Source organism: Oncorhynchus keta, chromosome 18 (assembly GCF_023373465.1).
Source record: "Oncorhynchus keta strain PuntledgeMale-10-30-2019 chromosome 18, Oket_V2, whole genome shotgun sequence".
Lineage (NCBI taxonomy): Eukaryota > Metazoa > Chordata > Actinopteri > Salmoniformes > Salmonidae > Oncorhynchus > Oncorhynchus keta.
The window spans coordinates 54,920,986-54,933,951 of record NC_068438.1 but is presented as its reverse complement, the minus strand read 5'-3'; the positions used below and the strand labels follow the sequence as shown (position 1 = coordinate 54,933,951).

The window sequence follows — 12,966 nt, the reverse complement described above, 5'->3', positions numbered from 1 at the left end:
TCCTATCCACTTAACCACTGGCTCCTATCCACTTAACCACTGGCTCCTATCCACTTAACCACTGGCTCCTATCCACTTAACTCCTATCCACTTCACCACTGGCTCCTATCCACTTAACTCCTATCCACTTCACCACTGGCTCCTATCCACTTAACTCCTATCCTCTTAACCACTGGCTCCTATCCACTTAACCACTGGCTCCTATCCACTTAACTCCTATCCACTTAACCACTGGCTCCTATCCACTTAACTCCTATCCACTTCACCACTGGCTCCTATCCACTTAACTCCTATCCTCTTAACCACTGGCTCCTATCCACTTAACCACTGGCTCCTATCCACTTAACCACTGGCTCCTATCCACTTAACTCCTATCCACTTCACCACTGGCTCCTATCCACTTAACTCCTATCCACTGGCTCCTATCCACTTACCTCCTATCCACTTACCTCCTATCCACTTAACCACTGGCTCCTATCCACTTAACTCCTATCCTCTTAACCACTGGCTCCTATCCACTTAACCACTGGCTCCTATCCACTTAACCACTGGCTCCTATCCACTTAACTCCTATCCACTTAACCACTGGCTCCTATCCACTTAACTCCTATCCACTGGCTCCTATCCACTTACCTCCTATCCACTTACCTCCTATCCACTTAACCACTGGCTCCTATCCACTTAACTCCTATCCACTTAACCACTGGCTCCTATCCACTTAACTCCTATCCACTTAACCACTGGCTCCTATCCACTTAACTCCTATCCACTTAACCACTGGCTCCTATCCACTTAACTCCTATCCACTTAACCACTGGCTCCTATCCACTTAACCACTGGCTCCTATCCACTTAACCACTGGCTCCTATCCACTTAACTCCTATCCACTTAACCACTGGCTCCTATCCACTTAACCACTGGCTCCTATCCACTTAACTCCTATCCACTTAACCACTGGCTCCTATCCTATGGAAGTTACCTCTCTGTTTACGTACTTTAGACCAGGGCACCCTATTCCCTATGTAGTGCACTACTTTAGACCAGGGCACCCTATTCCCTATGTAGTGCACTACTTTAGACCAAAACCCATAGGGTGAAATGTGAGGCAGGGCTATGATCAACATCAATGAACTCTTTATAGGGAATTTGGAAGGAAGTCAACGGGCATTCAACGGGCAGTCAACGGGCAGTCAACGGGCAGTCACCACGCAGTCAACAGGCAGTCAACGGGCAGTCAACGGGCAGTCAACGGGCAGTCACCACGCAGTCAACGGGCAGTCACCACGCACTCACCACGCAGTCACCACGCAGTCAACGGGCAGTCAACGGGCAGTCACCACGCAGTCAACGGGCAGTCACCACGCAGTCAATGGGCAGTCAACGGCAGTCAATGGGCAGTCACCACGCAGTCAACGGGCAGTCACCACGCACTCACCACGCAGTCACCACGCAGTCAACGGGCAGTCAACGGGCAGTCACCACGCAGTCAACGGGCAGTCACCACGCAGTCAATGGGCAGTCAACGGCAGTCAATGGGCAGTCACCACGCAGTCAACAGGCAGTCAACAGGCAGTCAACGGGCAGTCAATGGGCAGTCAACGGGCAGTCAACGGGCAGCCATGCTGCACTGTATTTAACCTACTGTAATGTCATTAATGATGTATGGGAAGCTACCCTAAATTAGGCTAAATAATGTCTGTTTCCATGAACTATATGAACCAGGGAGGAGAGAGAGGAGAGAGAGAGGAGAGAGAGAGAGAGAGAGAGAGAGAGAGAGGGGGAGAGAGAGAGAGAGAGGAGAGGAGGGGAGAGAGAGAGAGAGAGAGAGAGAGAGAGAGAGAGAGAGAGAGAGAGAGAGAGAGAGAGAGAGGAGGGGGAGAGAGAGAGAGGAGGGGAGGAGAGAGAGAGGAGGGAGAGAGAGAGAGGAGGGGAGGAGAGAGAGAGGAGGGGGAGAGAGAGAGGGAGGAGAGGAGGGGAGAGAGAGAGAGAGAGAGGGAGGAGAGGAGGGGAGAGAGAGAGAGAGAGAGAGAGAGAGAGAGAGGGGGTGAGAGAGAGAGGAGGGGGAGAGAGAGAGAGAGGAGGGGGAGAGAGAGAGAGAGGAGGGGGAGAGAGAGAGAGAGAGAGAGGAGGGGGAGAGAGAGAGGAGAGGAGAGGAGGGGGAGAGAGAGAGAGAGGAGGGGAGGGGGAGAGAGAGAGAGAGAGAGAGGAGGGGGAGGCATCTGTAAACTCTTGCAAATATAGTCTCATCTCTCCCATTATGACATGATATTGAAACATTCCTTGGGAACAGTTTCATAGCCTCTACCCTGCATGTCCAACTCCCCAGGGGCTAATAAGACAAAAACAACCAGAAAAATCTCCCGTCTCAGCTTGGCTGTTGCCCTTGCAGTGTGCCCCTTACCATAGATGCACTGTGCTCATACAGCACAGGAAACGGGTCAAATCAGCACACGCTCGCACAGTACCAGATCAATGTGGAGCTATATACAGGAAGTACCAGATCAATGTGGAGCTATATACAGGAAGTACCAGATCAATGTGGAGCTATATACAGGAAGTACCAGACCAATGTGGAGCTATATACAGGGAGTACCAGACCAATGTGGAGCTATATACAGGGAGTACCAGATCAATGTGGAGCTATATACAGGAAGTACTAGATCAATGTGGAGCTATATACAGGAAGTACCAGATCAATGTGGAGCTATATACAGGAAGTACCAGATCAATGTGGAGCTATATACAGGAAGTACCAGATCAATGTGGAGCTATATACAGGAAGTACCAGATCAATGTGGAGCTATATACAGGAAGTACCAGATCAATGTGGAGCTATATACAGGAAGTACCAGATCAATGTGGAGCTATATACAGGGAGTACCAGTACCAGATCAATGTGGAGCTATATACAGGAAGTTCCAGATCAATGTGGAGCTATATACAGGAAGTTCCAGATCAATGTGGAGCTATATACAGGAAGTACCAGATCAATGTGGAGCTATATACAGGAAGTACCAGATTAATGTGGAGCTATATACAGGAAGTACCAGACCAATGTGGAGCTATATACAGGGAGTACCAGACCAATGTGGAGCTATATACAGGGAGTACCAGATCAATGTGGAGCTATATACAGGAAGTACTAGATCAATGTGGAGCTATATACAGGAAGTACCAGATCAATGTGGAGCTATATACAGGAAGTACCAGATCAATGTGGAGCTATATACAGGAAGTACCAGATCAATGTGGAGCTATATACAGGAAGTACCAGATCAATGTGGAGCTATATACAGGAAGTACCAGATCAATGTGGAGCTATATACAGGAAGTACCAGATCAATGTGGAGCTATATACAGGGAGTACCAGTACCAGATCAATGTGGAGCTATATACAGGAAGTTCCAGATCAATGTGGAGCTATATACAGGAAGTTCCAGATCAATGTGGAGCTATATACAGGAAGTACCAGATCAATGTGGAGGTATATACAGGGAGTACCAGTACCAGATCAATGTGGAGCTATATACAGGAAGTACTAGAACCAGATCAATGTGGAGCTATATACAGGAAGTACCAGATCAATGTGGAGCTATATACAGGAAGTACCAGATCAATGTGGAGCTATATACAGGAAGTACCAGATCAATGTGGAGCTATATACAGGGAGTACCAGATCAATGTGGAGCTATATACAGGGAGTACCAGATCAATGTGGAGCTATATACAGGGAGTACCAGATCAATGTGGAGCTATATACAGGGAGTACCAGATCAATGTGGAGCTATATACAGGAAGTACCAGTACCAGATCAATGTGGAGCTATATACAGGAAGTACCAGATCAATGTGGAGCTATATGCAGGAAGTTCCAGATCAATGTGGAGCTATATACAGGAAGTTCCAGATCAATGTGGAGCTATATACAGGAAGTACCAGATCAATGTGGAGCTATATACAGGAAGTACCAGATCAATGTGGATCAGGATACATAATAATAAGGTATTAGAGGTAGATATCCAACAGTACAGTAATATCTAATGCTTGTGTTTCTAGCTCCAACAGTACAGTAATACCTAATGCTTGTGTTTCTGGCTCCAACAGTACAGTAATATCTAATGCTTGTGTTTCTGGCTCCAACAGTACAGTAATACCTAATGCTTGTGTTTCTAGCTCCAACAGTACAGTAATACCTAATGCTTGTGTTTCTAGCTCCAACAGTGCAGTAATATCTCATGCTTGTGTTTCTAGCTCCAACAGTACAGTAATATCTAATGCTTGTGTTTCTAGCTCCAACAGTACAGTAATATCTAATGCTTGTGTTTCTAGCTCCAACAGTACAGTAATATCTAATGCTTGTGTAGTTAGGGCTGTAGACTGTAGTTAGGGCTGTAGACTGTCGTTAGGGGTGTAGACTGTAGTTCGGGCTGTAGACTGTAGTTAGGGCTGTAAACTGTAGTTAGGGCTGTAGACTGTCGTTAGGGCTGTAGACTGTAGTTAGGAATGTAGACTGTAGTTAGGGCTGTAGACTGTAGTTAGGGGTGTAGACTGTAGTTAGGGGTGTAGACTGTAGTTAGGGCTGTGGACTGTAGTTAGGAATCTAGACTGTAGTTAGGTCTGTAGACTGTAGTTAGGGGTGTAGACTGTAGTTAGGGGTGTAGACTGTCGTTAGGGCTGTAGACTGTCGTTAGGGCTGTAGACTGTAGTTAGGAATGTAGACTGTAGTTAGGGGTGTAGACTGTAGTTAGGGCTGTAGACTGTAGTTAGGGCTGTAGACTGTAGTTAGGGCTGTAGACTGTAGTTAGGAATGTAGACTGTAGTTAGGGGTGTAGACTGTAGTTAGGGGTGTAGACTGTAGTTAGGGCTGTAGACTGCCGTTAGGGGTGTAGACTGTCGTTAGGAATGTAGACTGTAGTTAGGAATGTAGACTGTAGTTAGGGGTGTAGACTGTCGTTAGGGGTGTAGACTGTCGTTAGGGGTGTAGACTGTCGTTAGGGCTGTAGACTGTCGTTAGGGCTGTAGACTGTCGTTAGGGGTGTAGACTGTCGTTAGGGCTGTAGACTGTCGTTAGGGCTGTAGACTGTCGTTAGGGCTGTAGACTGTCATTAGGGATGTAGTTAAGAATGTAGACTGTTGTTAAGAATGTAGACTGTAGTTAGGGGTGTAGACTGTAGTTAGGGGTGTAGACTGTCGTTAGGGCTGTAGACTGTCGTTAGGGCTGTAGACTGTAGTTAGGAATGTAGACTGTAGTTAGGGGTGTAGACTGTAGTTAGGGCTGTAGACTGTAGTTAGGGCTGTAGACTGTAGTTAGGGCTGTAGACTGTAGTTAGGAATGTAGACTGTAGTTAGGGGTGTAGACTGTAGTTAGGGGTGTAGACTGTAGTTAGGGCTGTAGACTGCCGTTAGGGGTGTAGACTGTCGTTAGGAATGTAGACTGTAGTTAGGAATGTAGACTGTAGTTAGGGGTGTAGACTGTCGTTAGGGGTGTAGACTGTCGTTAGGGGTGTAGACTGTCGTTAGGGGTGTAGACTGTCGTTAGGGCTGTAGACTGTCGTTAGGGGTGTAGACTGTCGTTAGGGCTGTAGACTGTCGTTAGGGCTGTAGACTGTCGTTAGGGCTGTAGACTGTCATTAGGGATGTAGTTAAGAATGTAGACTGTTGTTAAGAATGTAGACTGTTGTTAAGAATGTAGACTGTCTTTAAGAATCTAGACTGTCGTTAGGAATCTAGACTGTCGTTAGGAATCTAGACTGTCGTTAGGAATGTAGAATGTCGTTGGGTTTGTAGACTGTAGTTGGGATTGTAGACTGTAGTTGGGATTGTAAACTGTAGTTAGGGGTGTAGACGGTCGTTGGGATTGTAGACTGTAGTTGGGATTGTAGACTGTAGTTGGGATTGTAAACTGTAGTTGGGATTGTAAACTGTAGTTGGGATTGTAAACTGTAGTTAGGGGTGTAAACTGTAGTTAGGTGTGTAGACGGTCGTTGCGATTGTAGACTGTAGTTGGGATTGTAGACTGTAGTTAGGGGTGTAGAATGTAGTTATGGGTGTAGTTAGGAATGTAGACTGTAGTTAGGGGTATAGACTGTAGTCGCTCTGGATAAGAGCGTCTGCTAAATGACTTAAATGTAAATGTAATGTAATGTAGTTAGGGGTGTAGACTGTAGTTAGGGGTGTAGACTGTAGTTAGGGGTGTTTTTAGGGGTACAGACTGCAGGTCGGAATGTAACGTAGCCTAGCAGTTAGAGGCTAGCCAGCAACTGGAAGGTAACGTAGCCTAGCAGTTAGAGGATAGCCAGCAACCCGGAAGGTAACGTAGCCTAGCAGTTAGAGGCTAGCCAGCAACCGGAAGGTAACGTAGCCTAGCAGTTAGAGGATAGCCAGCAACCGGAAGGTAACGTAGCCTAGCAGTTAGAGGATAGCCAGCAACCGGAAGGTAACGTAGCCTAGCAGTTAGAGGATAGCCAGCAACCGGAAGGTAACGTAGCCTAGCAGTTAGAGGATAGCCAGCAACCGGAAGGTAACGTACCCTAGCAGTTAGAGGATAGCCAGCAACCGGAAGGTAACGTAGCCTAGCAGTTAGAGGATAGCCAGCAACCGGAAGGTAACGTAGCCTAGCAGTTAGAGGATAGCCAGCAACCGGAAGGTAACGTAGCCTAGCAGTTAGAGGATAGCCAGCAACCGAAAGGTAACGTAGCCTAGCAGTTAGAGGATAGCCAGCAACCGGAAGGTAACGTAGCCTAGCAGTTAGAGGATAGCCAGCAACCGAAAGGTAACGTAGCCTAGCAGTTAGAGGCTAGCCAGCAACCGGAAGGTAACGTAGCCTAGCAGTTAGAGGATAGCCAGCAACCGGAAGGTAACGTAGCCTAGCAGTTAGAGGATAGCCAGCAACCGGAAGGTAACGTAGCCTAGCAGTTAGAGGATAGCCAGCAACCGGAAGGTAACGTAGCCTAGCAGTTAGAGGATAGCCAGCAACCGGAAGGTAACGTAGCCTAGCAGTTAGAGGCTAGCCAGCAACCGGAAGGTAACGTAGCCTAGCAGTTAGAGGATAGCCAGCAACCGGAAGGTAACGTAGCCTAGCAGTTAGAGGATAGCCAGCAACCGGAAGGTAACGTAGCCTAGCAGTTAGAGGATAGCCAGCAACCGGAAGGTAACTTAGCCTAGCAGTTAGAGGATAGCCAGCAACCGGAAGGTAACGTAGCCTAGCAGTTAGAGGCTAGCCAGCAACCGGAAGGTAACGTAGCCTAGCAGTTAGAGGCTAGCCAGCAACCCGGAAGGTAACGTAGCCTAGCAGTTAGAGGCTAGCCAGCAACTGGAAGGTAACGTAGCCTAGCAGTTAGAGGCTAGCCAGCAACCGGAAGGTAACGTAGCCTAGCAGTTAGAGGCTAGCCAGCAACCCGGAAGGTAACGTAGCCTAGCAGTTAGAGGCTAGCCAGCAACCGGAAGGTAACTTAGCCTAGCAGTTAGAGGATAGCCAGCAACCCGGAAGGTAACGTAGCCTAGCAGTTAGAGGATAGCCAGCAACCGGAAGGTAACGTAGCCTAGCAGTTAGAGGATAGCCAGCAACCGGAAGGTAACGTAGCCTAGCAGTTAGAGGATAGCCAGCAACCCGGAAGGTAACGTAGCCTAGCAGTTAGAGGATAGCCAGCAACCCGGAAGGTAACGTAGCCTAGCAGTTAGAGGCTAGCCAGCAACCGGAAGGTAACGTAGCCTAGCAGTTAGAGGATAGCCAGCAACCCGGAAGGTAACGTAGCCTAGCAGTTAGAGGATAGCCAGCAACCCGGAAGGTAACGTAGCCTAGCAGTTAGAGGCTAGCCAGCAACCGGAAGGTAACGTAGCCTAGCAGTTAGAGGCTAGCCAGCAACCGGAAGGTAACGTAGCCTAGCAGTTAGAGGATAGCCAGCAACCGGAAGGTAACGTAGCCTAGCAGTTAGAGGATAGCCAGCAACCGGAAGGTAACGTAGCCTAGCAGTTAGAGGATAGCCAGCAACCGGAAGGTAACGTAGCCTAGCAGTTAGAGGATAGCCAGCAACCGGAAGGTAACGTACCCTAGCAGTCAGAGGATAGCCAGCAACCGGAAGGTAACGTAGCCTAGCAGTTAGAGGATAGCCAGCAACCGGAAGGTAACGTAGCCTAGCAGTTAGAGGATAGCCAGCAACCAGAAGGTAACGTAGCCTAGCAGTTAGAGGATAGCCAGCAACCGGAAGGTAACGTAGCCTAGCAGTTAGAGGATAGCCAGCAACCCGGAAGGTAACGTAGCCTAGCAGTTAGAGGATAGCCAGCAACCGGAAGGTAACGTAGCCTAGCAGTTAGAGGATAGCCAGCAACCAGAAGGTAACGTAGCCTAGCAGTTAGAGGATAGCCAGCAACCCGGAAGGTAACGTAGCCTAGCAGTTAGAGGATAGCCAGCAACCCGGAAGGTAACGTAGCCTAGCAGTTAGAGGCTAGCCAGCAACCGGAAGGTAACGTAGCCTAGCAGTTAGAGGATAGCCAGCAACCCGGAAGGTAACGTAGCCTAGCAGTTAGAGGATAGCCAGCAACCCGGAAGGTAACGTAGCCTAGCAGTTAGAGGCTAGCCAGCAACCGGAAGGTAACGTAGCCTAGCAGTTAGAGGCTAGCCAGCAACCGGAAGGTAACGTAGCCTAGCAGTTAGAGGCTAGCCAGCAACCGGAAGGTAACGTAGCCTAGCAGTTAGAGGATAGCCAGCAACCGGAAGGTAACGTAGCCTAGCAGTTAGAGGATAGCCAGCAACCGGAAGGTAACGTAGCCTAGCAGTTAGAGGATAGCCAGCAACCGGAAGGTAACGTACCCTAGCAGTTAGAGGATAGCCAGCAACCGGAAGGTAACGTAGCCTAGCAGTTAGAGGATAGCCAGCAACCGGAAGGTAACGTAGCCTAGCAGTTAGAGGATAGCCAGCAACCGGAAGGTAACGTAGCCTAGCAGTTAGAGGATAGCCAGCAACCGAAAGGTAACGTAGCCTAGCAGTTAGAGGATAGCCAGCAACCGGAAGGTAACGTAGCCTAGCAGTTAGAGGATAGCCAGCAACCGAAAGGTAACGTAGCCTAGCAGTTAGAGGATAGCCAGCAACCGGAAGGTAACGTAGCCTAGCAGTTAGAGGATAGCCAGCAACCGGAAGGTAACGTAGCCTAGCAGTTAGAGGATAGCCAGCAACCGGAAGGTAACGTAGCCTAGCAGTTAGAGGATAGCCAGCAACCGGAAGGTAACGTAGCCTAGCAGTTAGAGGCTAGCCAGCAACCGGAAGGTAACGTAGCCTAGCAGTTAGAGGCTAGCCAGCAACCGGAAGGTAACGTAGCCTAGCAGTTAGAGGATAGCCAGCAACCGGAAGGTAACGTAGCCTAGCAGTTAGAGGATAGCCAGCAACCGAAAGGTAACGTAGCCTAGCAGTTAGAGGCTAGCCAGCAACCGGAAGGTAACGTAGCCTAGCAGTTAGAGGATAGCCAGCAACCGAAAGGTAACGTAGCCTAGCAGTTAGAGGATAGCCAGCAACCGGAAGGTAACGTAGCCTAGCAGTTAGAGGCTAGCCAGCAACCGGAAGGTAACGTAGCCTAGCAGTTAGAGGCTAGCCAGCAACCGGAAGGTAATGTAGCCTAGCAGTTAGAGGCTAGCCAGCAACCGGAAGGTAACGTAGCCTAGCAGTTAGAGGCTAGCCAGCAACCGGAAGGTAACTTAGCCTAGCAGTTAGAGGCTAGCCAGCAACCGGAAGGTAACGTAGCCTAGCAGTTAGAGGCTAGCCAGCAACCGGAAGGTAACGTAGCCTAGCAGTTAGAGGCTAGCCAGCAACCGGAAGGTAACGTAGCCTAGCAGTTAGAGGCTAGCCAGCAACCGGAAGGTAACGTAGCCTAGCAGTTAGAGGCTAGCCAGCAACCGGAAGGTAACGTAGCCTAGCAGTTAGAGGCTAGCCAGCAACCGGAAGGTAACGTAGCCTAGCAGTTAGAGGATAGCCAGCAACCGGAAGGTAACGTAGCCTAGCAGTTAGAGGCTAGCCAGCAACCGGAAGGTAACGTAGCCTAGCAGTTAGAGGATAGCCAGCAACCGGAAGGTAACGTAGCCTAGCAGTTAGAGGATAGCCAGCAACCGGAAGGTAACGTAGCCTAGCAGTTAGAGGATAGCCAGCAACCGAAAGGTAACGTAGCCTAGCAGTTAGAGGATAGCCAGCAACCGGAAGGTAACGTAGCCTAGCAGTTAGAGGCTAGCCAGCAACCGGAAGGTAATGTAGCCTAGCAGTTAGAGGCTAGCCAGCAACCGGAAGGTAACGTAGCCTAGCAGTTAGAGGCTAGCCAGCAACCGGAAGGCAACGTAGCCTAGCAGTTAGAGGCTAGCCAGCAACCGGAAGGTAACGTAGCCTAGCAGTTAGAGGCTAGCCAGCAACCGGAAGGTAACGTAGCCTAGCAGTTAGAGGCTAGCCAGCAACCGAAAGGTAACTTAGCCTAGCAGTTAGAGGATAGCCAGCAACCGGAAGGTAACGTAGCCTAGCAGTTAGAGGCTAGCCAGCAACCGAAAGGTAACGTAGCCTAGCAGTTAGAGGATAGCCAGCAACCGGAAGGTAACGTAGCCTAGCAGTTAGAGGATAGCCAGCAACCGGAAGGTAACGTAGCCTAGCAGTTAGAGGCTAGCCAGCAACCGGAAGGTAACGTAGCCTAGCAGTTAGAGGCTAGCCAGCAACCGGAAGGTAACGTAGCCTAGCAGTTAGAGGCTAGCCAGCAACCGGAAGGTAACGTAGCCTAGCAGTTAGAGGATAGCCAGCAACCGGAAGGTAACGTACCCTAGCAGTTAGAGGATAGCCAGCAACCGGAAGGTAACGTAGCCTAGCAGTTAGAGGATAGCCAGCAACCGGAAGGTAACGTAGCCTAGCAGTTAGAGGATAGCCAGCAACCGGAAGGTAACGTAGCCTAGCAGTTAGAGGATAGCCAGCAACCGAAAGGTAACGTAGCCTAGCAGTTAGAGGATAGCCAGCAACCGGAAGGTAACGTAGCCTAGCAGTTAGAGGATAGCCAGCAACCGAAAGGTAACGTAGCCTAGCAGTTAGAGGCTAGCCAGCAACCGGAAGGTAACGTAGCCTAGCAGTTAGAGGATAGCCAGCAACCGGAAGGTAACGTAGCCTAGCAGTTAGAGGATAGCCAGCAACCGGAAGGTAACGTAGCCTAGCAGTTAGAGGATAGCCAGCAACCGGAAGGTAACGTAGCCTAGCAGTTAGAGGATAGCCAGCAACCGGAAGGTAACGTAGCCTAGCAGTTAGAGGCTAGCCAGCAACCGGAAGGTAACGTAGCCTAGCAGTTAGAGGATAGCCAGCAACCGGAAGGTAACGTAGCCTAGCAGTTAGAGGATAGCCAGCAACCGGAAGGTAACGTAGCCTAGCAGTTAGAGGATAGCCAGCAACCGAAAGGTAACGTAGCCTAGCAGTTAGAGGATAGCCAGCAACCGGAAGGTAACGTAGCCTAGCAGTTAGAGGCTAGCCAGCAACCGGAAGGTAACGTAGCCTAGCAGTTAGAGGCTAGCCAGCAACCGGAAGGTAACGTAGCCTAGCAGTTAGAGGATAGCCAGCAACCGGAAGGTAACGTAGCCTAGCAGTTAGAGGATAGCCAGCAACCGAAAGGTAACGTAGCCTAGCAGTTAGAGGCTAGCCAGCAACCGGAAGGTAACGTAGCCTAGCAGTTAGAGGATAGCCAGCAACCGAAAGGTAACGTAGCCTAGCAGTTAGAGGATAGCCAGCAACCGGAAGGTAACGTAGCCTAGCAGTTAGAGGCTAGCCAGCAACCGGAAGGTAACGTAGCCTAGCAGTTAGAGGCTAGCCAGCAACCGGAAGGTAATGTAGCCTAGCAGTTAGAGGCTAGCCAGCAACCGGAAGGTAACGTAGCCTAGCAGTTAGAGGCTAGCCAGCAACCGGAAGGTAACTTAGCCTAGCAGTTAGAGGCTAGCCAGCAACCGGAAGGTAACGTAGCCTAGCAGTTAGAGGCTAGCCAGCAACCGGAAGGTAACGTAGCCTAGCAGTTAGAGGCTAGCCAGCAACCGGAAGGTAACGTAGCCTAGCAGTTAGAGGCTAGCCAGCAACCGGAAGGTAACGTAGCCTAGCAGTTAGAGGCTAGCCAGCAACCGGAAGGTAACGTAGCCTAGCAGTTAGAGGCTAGCCAGCAACCGGAAGGTAACGTAGCCTAGCAGTTAGAGGATAGCCAGCAACCGGAAGGTAACGTAGCCTAGCAGTTAGAGGCTAGCCAGCAACCGGAAGGTAACGTAGCCTAGCAGTTAGAGGATAGCCAGCAACCGGAAGGTAACGTAGCCTAGCAGTTAGAGGATAGCCAGCAACCGGAAGGTAACGTAGCCTAGCAGTTAGAGGATAGCCAGCAACCGAAAGGTAACGTAGCCTAGCAGTTAGAGGATAGCCAGCAACCGGAAGGTAACGTAGCCTAGCAGTTAGAGGCTAGCCAGCAACCGGAAGGTAATGTAGCCTAGCAGTTAGAGGCTAGCCAGCAACCGGAAGGTAACGTAGCCTAGCAGTTAGAGGCTAGCCAGCAACCGGAAGGCAACGTAGCCTAGCAGTTAGAGGCTAGCCAGCAACCGGAAGGTAACGTAGCCTAGCAGTTAGAGGCTAGCCAGCAACCGGAAGGTAACGTAGCCTAGCAGTTAGAGGCTAGCCAGCAACCGAAAGGTAACTTAGCCTAGCAGTTAGAGGATAGCCAGCAACCGGAAGGTAACGTAGCCTAGCAGTTAGAGGCTAGCCAGCAACCGAAAGGTAACGTAGCCTAGCAGTTAGAGGATAGCCAGCAACCGGAAGGTAACGTAGCCTAGCAGTTAGAGGCTAGCCAGCAACCGGAAGGTAACGTAGCCTAGCAGTTAGAGGCTAGCCAGCAACCGGAAGGTAACGTAGCCTAGCAGTTAGAGGCTAGCCAGCAACCGGAAGGTAACGTAGCCTAGCAGTTAGAGGCTAGCCAGCAACCGGAAGGTTGCCAGT

At 49.9% G+C, this 12,966-nt stretch overlaps 1 protein-coding gene across 1 annotated transcript in view; it reads right to left on the bottom strand.

Moving 5' to 3' along the window:
• Positions 1–1,771: 1,771 nt before the first annotated feature.
• LOC127909049 (mastermind-like protein 2) overlaps positions 1,772–12,966 on the bottom strand; it is a gene marked incomplete at both ends in the record, with an annotated part of 11,903 nt that continues 708 nt past the window's right edge. The window contains 2 exons of the mRNA XM_052468917.1: positions 1,772–1,819; positions 2,402–2,411. Of these exons, the coding sequence (XP_052324877.1) occupies positions 1,772–1,819; positions 2,402–2,411 (58 nt within the window). The remainder of the gene's footprint in view (positions 1,820–2,401; positions 2,412–12,966) is intronic.